At 42.6% G+C, this 10894-nt stretch overlaps 1 protein-coding gene across 1 annotated transcript in view; it reads right to left on the bottom strand.

Moving 5' to 3' along the window:
- Positions 1-714: 714 nt before the first annotated feature.
- kcnk9 (potassium channel, subfamily K, member 9) overlaps positions 715-10894 on the bottom strand; it is a 50529-nt gene continuing 40349 nt past the window's right edge. Inside the window, exon 2 of the mRNA XM_050034632.1 lies at positions 715-1598. Coding sequence (XP_049890589.1) covers positions 715-1598 — 884 coding nt within the window. The remainder of the gene's footprint in view (positions 1599-10894) is intronic.

The raw sequence follows: 10894 nt of genomic DNA on the forward strand, positions 1-10894 counted from the left end.
GCCGGAGGTGAAATTAAAGCTTTTGTGGCCAAATCTGATTCTAGATGAGGGTGAAATATTAATAACAGCAGCATGATCCTTTGAATCCAAGACAAACAAACACCTTCATACGGCTGCTCTATAAACAGACTAAAGAATGTCACAAAACCATGGCACACTCAGTAAATGACATCTAATGCACATGCTAATATTGGCAACAATATTTTGGCTTGATGTGTGGTGAAACCGTTGAAATATATGATTGCTTATAGAAAACAATACCTGATGCTTTAAGTCATTTTAAAATCTCTGTCTGCAGTGAGGCAATGGAATAGTACATAACGGTAAAAGTTTCTTCAAGTTAAGGTGAAACAAGCATACTCCCTTTTGAAAAATAGCATTTCCCCAAGTGTGCATCATTTGGTATGTAACCAAAGTTAATATATCAATTCTGTAATGTAAATCTGAAATAAGGAAGGTCTCGTCATCTGTGTAGTGTTTGTCAATGGAGCAATCTCTTGAAAAAATAGACATCCATGCTTCATGCTTTGCATCCCATTGTGTCCACGCTGTTCTGCACAGTGTTCTTCATCTGTTCCCAAGAATACTTTGTATATTACACACAACCAAAAAGGGAAAAAAGTGCTGAAATAAGATTTGGTAAGGAGCAGCATTGGAAATGTTTGACCTTGTGTATAAAACATGGAAACTCATTAGTCCTGTGTGTGTTAGGGTTTAGATGGATTTCCTTCTCCTCATGAGCTGGTGATTGTCTGTGAAGCTGTGGAGGCCCGGAGACACCGAGCTGATGGGTGAAGGAAAGAAGCTGTTTTTCAAGGTGCTGGGAGAGATCTCCTCGATCCTATAGGAGACCGAGTGAAAGTACTGATTGGGATTCAGCTGCGAGCTGAATGAGTTCTGATGGGAGAAGGCACAGCCCAGGCCTCCCATCCCTCCCCCAGAGCTGCCGAAGTCATGCGAGTGGTAGTGCATACAGGAGCAGACTGACTGTAAATCAGTCACTTCCGGCCGGTACGGCTCACGCCGCCGCCGGCCCCGCTGCAGCGATTCGTCCTGGATGTGGATGATCATGCTGTTCCGGTTGCCAGCTAGTGAGGCCCGTTCCTCAGCGTCCCTCCGCTCGTCCTCGCTGTTCATTGTCAGGAAGCGGAGCACCACCAGGTTGAGGAAGGCCCCAATGACCGTCAGGCCCACCAGGATATACATGAAGCTAAAGGCCACATACAGGGGCTTCTTCTGGAGGGCCCGGTTCTTTTGAAGGGCCACAAAGTCCCCAAAGCCTATAGTTGTTAATGTGATGAAGCAGTAATAATAAGACTGAAAGAAGCTCCAGTCCTCGTAATGGGAGAAGGCAGCGGCCCCAATGCACAACGTGCCGATGCACGAGAAGAAACCTACAGTCACCATGTTCTCCATGGACACGTCGGTGATGCTCATGCCACAGCACTTCTTGATTCGCTTCAGGAGGTACTTGACAAAAGTGTTCATCCTCTCGCCCAGACTTTGGAACATGACAAGAGTCAAAGGGATTCCCAGGACGGCATAAAACATGCAAAAGGCCTTCCCTGCGTCGGTCCCTGGCGCTGCATGCCCGTAGCCTGAGAAGAGAGCAGACAGACAACAGAAATTAGTGATGCAGAAAGATTTCGTGTGCTGGGCGCTTGTGAGGCAGCAATGATGTCACGAGCGTTATGGCCGCTACTCAAAAAGCCCCAGATCAGCTTTTGTTTACAAACATGACGAAGCAAGAAATCTCCCTAAGAGTATGTGAGTGCTGCCAAAAGGGGTATTGAATAGGTGCATGCCACAGAAATGTGTCTGCTCATTAATCTTATTTGGACTCAAAGATTATGGCGGGCGGGGCGTCCAATTAGTCAGAAGTTTCCGGTGAGGTAGAAGAGTTTGGGGGATGGATTGGAGAGGAGTCATGGGGGAGCCAATGAAGCTTTTAGCTTAATTAAACTTTATCTTTAGCCCACAAACTGCTGACTCATACACAAACAGACTTTTGAAAATCAACCTGTGAGGCTGACAATAGGATTCATGCACTGTATTGGATTTAATTTTTAAATGCAATACATGATTTTACGTGCTTAGCAGGAGAGTAAAGTATGAATGAAGCCGACTGCTCTTGAATATGCAGGGCTGCAAAAAGAGTGTCGTATTGATTATCGCTCTTCTATCACAGCCCATAACTGTGAGTATTAAACACTAAAATCATAGCCAACAAACGCCCACCGTCAGTTGGCATGCGTATCACTTCGACAACTGCCTTCCAAATGGAGACATAATATTTTTGGTTTACTGTATGTTATTATTCATTTATTTATTGTTTTATTTTAGATACGTGCTGAGCAGGTTCTGTGTTTCTTACACTCTCAAATATTAATTTTGTGTTTTTCCATATGGCTCTCCACCCACTGGAGCATGTTTTTAGTTATGCACTTTAAAAATAAACTAGGCACTAGCAACCAGGGCACTTATATTTGCATGTACAGCGTGTGATATTATTGACCTGAGGGTTTATTAGTGTGATGTAAAGAAACATACTGCACCAGTACTGAAATGATCAATGCACTATCAAGGTATAAAAGGTCAATTTTAACATCTGATATTTATTTATTTCCTAAAATGTAGCAGTTTTCTTTGTGTCGAAGTTCCAAATTAATTAAAGCGGCGTTATCATTATGTTTTATATTAAGAATAGGTCGATTAACTACATGTAATGTGAAAGGGGTCACTTTTAGTAATGAACCTCAGATAAGTCTTCAGTTGGGGAGCGTATCTATGTTTCCCGGGTTCTGTGTTCCCCACTTACACAAAAAAAAAGGTTCTATGTTTCCCGGGTTATATGTTCCCTGCTCAACCAAGCAGGAAACATAGAACCCGGGAAACTAAGAAGGCTAATTTTCAACTGTAGTCCTCTGGTATGATGTTAAAAAGACCTCAAAAAGGCCATTAAAAAACATAAAAACAGAAACACAGAAGTCATAATATATAAAACAGCAAATAACAAACAAAAACAGGAACACAGAAGTCATAATATGTAAAACAAATAACAAACAGATAGACAATAATTCACAACGAAAAACCAATACGAACAGTGCAAAATAGTTGATTGAGAGGCTATGGATAGTGAATAGACGAAACAATGCAAGTCCGTGAATCATTGGCATAGTGTATATGATATATGAAGTTATAAAGTGCTGAAGTGCCCATAAAAGTCGTCACAGTAAGAGTCTAAATTTAATTAAATTACAATAAGTTAAATTGGGAGAGATGAAACTGTCAGGGGTGGATAAATGGGACGACCCCTTCAGTTGCTCTCTGATCTACAGTCATTTCTTTATTTCTGTTGGTTCGTTGTTTTGGTTTTCTCACCAGCAAAATCTCTTTTTTAAGGCAGCAGTTTTTAGGAAACAAGCTCTGATAAACTCTCCATATGCTATGATAAAGTTAGCAACTAGCTGGTAAACACAGTGGATCACTTAGCAGCTAAAGAACGCGACATTTCCTCCAGGAGTTGGTGGAGACCAAAAACAAAGCAAAAAGGAGAGTAAACATTAGAGTGAAATTCACAAGGTGACCACAAACATGGACACCAATTAAATGCTAATGTGTAAACATTAAAAAAAAAAAAAAAAGCAGCATGTTCACGATAACAACTTTGTTAGGTAATGATATCTAAATGTTGTGTTTTTAGCTCCCATTGCCTCCAGCTGACTGAAACATTTAAAAATGGCTTTCCATTTTGCGTGGAAATAATATCTGGCCGTACGAGACCAGTGGAAAACAGTGCACATAAGGATGGCTGGAGTTAGCTTTACTGGAAACATCAGAGAGTTTCTGCCATACATGTTTGAGCCTCAGTCAAATCAGCACTAGCATCAGAATAGTAAGTGTACTTAGCATCTTTGATTCGTTTATGGTCTTTGTTAGCTTTTTAGCACTGGCTGACACGGTGCTAATGGTTGTGAAACTTTCAATATTTGCTGCAATGTCATGAGTTCGGTTTATGTCCAAAAATTGCGCACTCTACCATGTTTGCTGTCAAAGTTGGACTATGCTAATGCTAACTCTGCTCTCTGTACTGACAAGTCTGCTCCGCACAAGGTTTCAGGTTTCTTTGCTGGAGTTGTGTCAAAGTCTTTTCCACCATCAATGTGTGTTTTCCACAGGCTATTAGACAGTGATTGGCTTTCATATAGAGTGCCCCAGGAATTAGTCAAACTTTGCCGCAGGTACAACTCAGTATAGTCAAGGTCAGACATTTTAGGGGCATAAACAGAAGGAAAGCACATTTTTAAGGGCAGTGGGACTTTAAGTAGTAATAGATCTTCTCTTTGATAAAATAAAAGCAATGGGTATCCACATCAGCCTTGTTGGTATCTGCCGGGAAAGAACAACTACAGATTATATCTCAGAGCCAGTGCTGGTATGAAAGTAGCTGCCTTATTCCAAGGAAAATCTGATGAAGAGATCTGATGCTGGTTCACTACAGAAAGAACAAATGGACGCTGAGGAAAAACCCCGACCCGTCTCTCATGACCACTAGTCCATATATAATCTTTCTCATCCTATATGCCCTGAACTAAATTGAATCTAAAGAAAGCATCTAAAATGTTACTAGATCTGTTATGAGTTGGAGAAAGCCACTTATATGCAGCTGACCTGCCAGCTAGTGCTGATTTTCCACACCCTGTGCAGCAGTGACGTTTTGCGGCAGTATAATACCAGGCTACATCGCAGCTGGGTGTGGTCACAAGTACAACAGACCGCAGCTGACCACATCTAGCTGTGATGCAATACCATAGAGGCCGTACACTCTACAAATCATTACCAGTATACCATACTGATAACCATTTATAATATGTCCCAGTGTTTTAATTTTTGTTTTCCCTCCTACTAAAGCCATCCATTTATATTTATATCAGAACACTGTGAACATAAATGTGATTGAAATGCACTTGTGGGTTCAGACGACTCTGCAGCAACGCTACAGCAACAATGATGCTGAAGCCTGATGATTTTTTTTCTGAAATTGGATACCAAATGATCAGTGTTTAAGTTTAAGTCTTTGCAAGTTCATATTGAGATGAAATGAATGTGACAGTCAGGGCTGCCAGAATAAAAAAACGCTGCAGCACGCTGTGGAAAATGGCAAACACAAATGTGAAGTACATTTAAATGCAGAAGATGCAAATTCACTGGCGTGGCCTTGAAGTTTGAGGTCTGTGCAGGAAGCTAAAGGATCAGCTGCAGGTCAGCAGCAGCACACTGTGTCACCGCTGTGTGCTGACTACAGATGAGCTGATTGAATTCCAGCGATGTGCACATTATTTCCACAGGTTTCTATCAACATCAGCCTTATTAAAAATAACTAAAACACACAAATCTACAAATTTTCCCTGCTCTGTTTATCACGACGCAGATAGGATATTAATGTTAATGCGCTTTGTGGAAGTGAGATAACAGAGCCAAATATGATGCAAATCTGTAACTAGTGGCTTCATCAAGATAGCAGATATGAGTTATTCATAGAACCTGCCTCTACAGTGTTCTCACACAGTTTATTCTGAGACCTTCGCTATACTGTGTGAAAATCAATTGGGTCAAAGTAAACATCATGAGCAAGATGCAGCAAAACATGCTTGTGGCATCCCAAAAGTGTTAGTCAATTCTAATTACATCTCAGGACAGATTTATATTCTACCCAGCCATCTGTCTCCTTCCCTCTTTGCTCAAAATTAGCAAATTAATTGATATTGATTCTTATTGCTTAAATTTGTTCTCGTGCAGTTAATTAGGACATAATGAATTACAGTGGCAGCTGTGAAGAAACGACAACTTTCATTTGATTTGCGCTGCGACTCGACTGCGCAGACAGATTACCACAAATCTTCTCGGTAGATAATCCTTCAACATTATGTTTCACGCTCAAAGACATCATACCAACTAAAGACAATTTCTGTTTGGACGAGTCATTTGAGGGCCCTGTGTGACTGTCACTCTCAACAGCCTCTCCCTGCTGCAATCAGACTGGAGTGTATTAAGTATTGATTCAGCAGTCGCCAACTGCAGGGTCACCACACTCCTATGTATTTCCTGTTGGATTTGCAGACTTTAAGTCTAAAACTGGACAGATGAGTGCAGATGAGTGTCTGTGTGGTGATGGTTGATAGCACTGTGATAACACTAACAGAGGGAGCCATGAAAGGAGTATGTTAAAAGGATAAAAAGCATTGAACTCATGCCCACAGTGATGTCATATCCATTTAAGTTCTCATGTTTCAGATTAGTGTCCCTACAATTTCCAAAATAATATGTACAGGATGATCAACAAAGACATACAGGGACTTAGTTCAGTCACCTGCAGACCTGCACTCTTAAATAAAAAGCGTTCCAAGAGTTTTATCCATGAAGGGCTGATGTTCTCCCCAGAAGAAAGGGTTCATCAAGGGTTCTTTGTCAGACAAAGGGTGCCACTGAGAACCCTTTTCGAAAGAAGGGTTGCTGAAAGCATGGGTGTTCTTTACCCTCAAATATTCAAATGTTTACCCATGTTTAAAATGGTGTTGTTAAATGTTGATGTATCTGGAATCCCCTTAATCCACTTATTTTACTTTTGTTCTGCCATAGTTGATTTCCCGTCTTTCATTTCCAACCCGGTCTCATTCTGAAGTCGTTAAATACCTGCGCTTAGGAAGTGACTTCCGTGTCAGGCACCAACAAAAAAGCCATCCTTTCACATCGGCATAATATGCAGCTGAGCAACGTTAATGCGTAACGGCACCTGACGTTGTAAGGGGGAAACATAAGCGGACAACAACGTAAATTAAGGGGGCGAAAAGTCAGAGTAGGGCGGGTGGGAGTGGTGGTGGATTGGTCCAACAATCACCAACTTTGACTTGGGTGTTCACTTCCTGTTTCAATTTAAAGCCAAACCCTGTTAACCACGTGCGTTTGTTGTTGAGGGAAAAAACATCAGATTGTGGTGATGTACTAACGTAGTACATGTATTTTGAAAGAAACTGTATGCAACTTTGTGAAAACCGAAAAACTTGACCTCTCCATCCTCCCTTTCCAACCTGTAGAATATGACACACCTGCTGATGTCATCACGGCCCACTTTTCAGGTCCATTAAAACCTATTTTTTGTTTTTTTGTGGTTGAAATGCCTTGAATAGTGGCGGCACAGTGGAGCAGTCGTAGCATGGCTGCCTCACCGCAAGAGGGTTCCTGGTTTCAACCCAGAGTGGTGTGTTCGAACCGCGGGGTGGGGGGCCTCTCTGTGTAGAGTTTGCATGTTCTCCCTGTGTCAGTGTGGGTTTTCTCTTGGTACTCCGACTGTCTCCCACTGTCCAAAGACATGCAGCGTGAATGGTTGTCTGTCTCTGTGTGTCAGCCCTATGATAGTCTGGTGACCTGTCCAGGGTGTACCCCGCCCCACGCCCAATGTCAGCTGGGATAGGCTCCAGCCCCCTGCGACCCCCAACAGGACAGAGCATGTGAGCGGAGCGGGTGAAAATTTCCGCTCCTCGCTCACAGACCTGTCACTTTGTGCCGCTCGTCCGCTCCGCTTGGTTCTGCGCATTCTTTGCTCCGTTCCGCTCCACTCCATCATAAATTTTATCCCGCTCCACTCGCTCACCACTCCGCTCAAAAAAACTGCGTCGTGCTACCCTAACCTGTAATCTTCTATTCACAAATAAAACATGAGCTTGGTAGATTCTCCGGGGAAGCCCTCTCCCCACAGTTAGGGACCGTTCTACACGGTACCGCTGTCAGCAGGGTGGAAATAAGTCAAAGTGTGGAGGAGACAGACTGGGTTAAGCAGCCGACCTCCGTGGAAGCCCTCTCGCCTCTCCCCACAGTTAGGGACCGTTCTCCAAGGTACCACAGCTTCTCTTCTCAGTTTCTTTTCTGAAGTACACAGTAAACTCCATAGTTTTGAAAGAAAATAGTGTGGGTGTGCGCAGGTGCAAAGATGCATTCTGGGTGGGGCATGAGCAACCGGAGCAAAATTGGAGTGAGACATAAGGCTCCGCTCCACCTTTTAAAAAAAATAGCCGCTCCTCACTCAACACAAAATCCTTCCGCTCCACTTCGCTCACATCATGCTCTGCAACCGGATAAGCAGTTACGGAAAATGGAGGAATTCCTTGAACATCTCAAAATTAGATACGGGAAACCAGAATGGAACTGGCTCCATAGAAGAGTTCTCTGTGGGGTTCTGGGTGGTACCTTTTACAGATGGTTCTAGGTATAACCCTCTCACTGGGTTCCAGGTGGAATCTTTACAAAAGGTTTTACCAGGAACCAAAAAGAGTTCTCCAATGGGGACAAGCTGAAGAACCTTATATGGTTCTAGTAAGCACCTTTATTTCTCAGAGTGTACAGAGGTGATATTGACTTGTGAGTTCTGATCTGTGACATTTTCAATTAAGATAATGTCCACCAGGTGACTGCCTATCATGGATTGATAAAGATGATTTAAGGTTTCAGTTTGCTCTTTCGTCTGAGACATGTTTTTTTGTTTTGTTTTGTTGTTTCTTAGATTTTTTTTCTGCTGCACAACTATGGTGTGCGTTCTAGAACAAAAAGCACACAGGACATGATTGCTTCGTGCTAAATAAGTAAAAGAGGTCTTGGATTATAACTTATTTATTTTTCCCGAGCCAGTCTCTTAAAGTATTTCTTTGATGTGGTTGATGTGTGGTTTTCTGTGGCAGCGCTGCACTGTGTAATCTGTTTGTCCTGTTATAATGACTCTATTATCTACTGTTGTCTTGGGAACAGACATATTTGCTCTGCCACACAGAGCCCTGCCACGCACAGGTGCTTTTGTGCTCATGAGTGCACAGGTGATCATGTGTGTTCAGCACAACAATAAAAGCACAAGACAGGCCCAGTCACTCAAATATTACATAATAAGACACAAAATGGAAAATGGAGGGTTGCGTCCTAGACATCCACGCAAGCATCCTGAAGAGGAAGACGTGACATATTTTCAATCTATATTCTCCTGCCAGCTGCAGCAGACAAAATTTGTTTGCAAAAACACACCAGTCTTATCAGCCAGAGGCACAAAGTGTGTCTGCAACAGAGAAGCGCTCCACAATCGGCTAATTGAGATGCTGTAAGTTTGCCCACATGTAACTCTGATGTAGGGAGGCTCACAGGAGGCCTTTGAGGACTTGTCTCCTAAACAGATTTTCATTAAAAAGAAATCTGTCTGGGCCTCCTTTAGTGCAGGTTGGATTATAATAAATAATGCAATAATTTATTGGTTTAATGAAAAACACATTTCATAATAACGACGAAGCTTAAAATTATCGTCAGCTCTGTAAGCCAGGCATCCAAAAGTGGAATAAAACCAAATCTGCTGGCCATCTGCTTAAAAAAAGACAGCAACAAATTAAGTGAACGTCTGATTTTCTTTGTACCTGTGTGTGAGTTTTAAAAAAAACAGCATTTCAGGTCAGTCCAGTACAACAGTATCTCTCTGAGAACATTTCAATTTGAACATTTTCTGTTTCACTGCACATCTGTTGAGTCACTCTTTAAATGTTTGAACAAACCAGAGTGGGAAGTGCGATAACACATTTACACAAAGGTGCCTCCAGAAAATATTTTTAGAGTCATTGGGAGGAGGAAGAGGTAAAAACTGAAGCTCAACACACTTCCATGTCACAATATTTTTCTACAACCCCCACCTACTGTAAAAGACTACAAGCGTGACGTCAAGCTAGCAGCTCTGTGGGGCTACATGCTAATATGCTAACAGGGATAGTGCTGACATGCTCATGTGGCAGGTGTGTGCCATGTTCTCCATCTTAGTTAAGTGTGTTAGCAATGCTAACATTTGCTGACTAGCTCTGAGCACAGTGCACAAGTGCAGCTGGGGCTGATGGGAGTGTCAATAGTTTAGCAGGTATAAACATGTATTGGAGGAAAACAATACATTTTGACATCATGATGACACTGGATGAAGTCAGGAGATCACAAAGGGGAACATGAGTGTACACAATAAGTGTCCGTGTTAATCAATCCAGTAGTTTCAAGAAATGTTCTTCAAAACCCCAAATGTCAACCTCATTATGGTGCTAAAGGAAAAGTCGGAGGATCACAGAAGTCATACGGATACATTAACTGAGAGCAAGTTTCAACCTCCAGTGCTGAAAAAGTGAAGCCAAGTGCCTAAAACTGCAGTTCCTCAAATGACCACTTGAGGCCAGCTCCAACAGCGAGTCAATCCCCATTGACTCCCATGTTCAAACGCCCAATTTACAGCAGAAATAAACATGTTTACAGCCTGGTACAAAATGTTTTTGTTCTCTATAGTTTATTCCCCTGTCCGTTAAAGCTAAATGGGTGATTAATTTTTATTTAACTCACATGTTTAAATGTTGTTAAGGCTTAAAGTTATGCACAATTAAGCGGGTGGCCGCTCTGACGGACAGGTGGGTGCCATTTGTATGTACACCTTGCTAACCAAGCTGGCAACGGCGATACTGGTGAATCCCCCCCTTGTGTCCTGGATTGTGGATTACCTCACTGGCCGACCACAGTACGTGTGCTTGCGGCACTGTGTGTCAGACACAGTGGTCAGCAATACCGGGGCCCCACAAGGTACTGTCCTCTCTCCTTTCCTCTTCACCCTTTACACCACGGACTTCAGCTACCAGACAGAGTCTTGTCATCTTCAGAAGTTTTCTGATGACTCTGCTATAATTGGATGTATCAGCAAGGGTGAGGAGGCTGAATACAGGGCTGTGGTGAATAACTTTGTCTCATGGTGTGAGCTGAACCACCTGCAGCTCAAGACAAAAGAGCTGGTGGTGGATCTGAGGAGAACGAGGACACCAGTGACTCCAGTTTCCATCCTGGCCAT

This window comes from Epinephelus moara, chromosome 22, assembly GCF_006386435.1.
Source record: "Epinephelus moara isolate mb chromosome 22, YSFRI_EMoa_1.0, whole genome shotgun sequence".
NCBI classification, from domain to species: Eukaryota; Metazoa; Chordata; class Actinopteri; order Perciformes; family Serranidae; genus Epinephelus; species Epinephelus moara.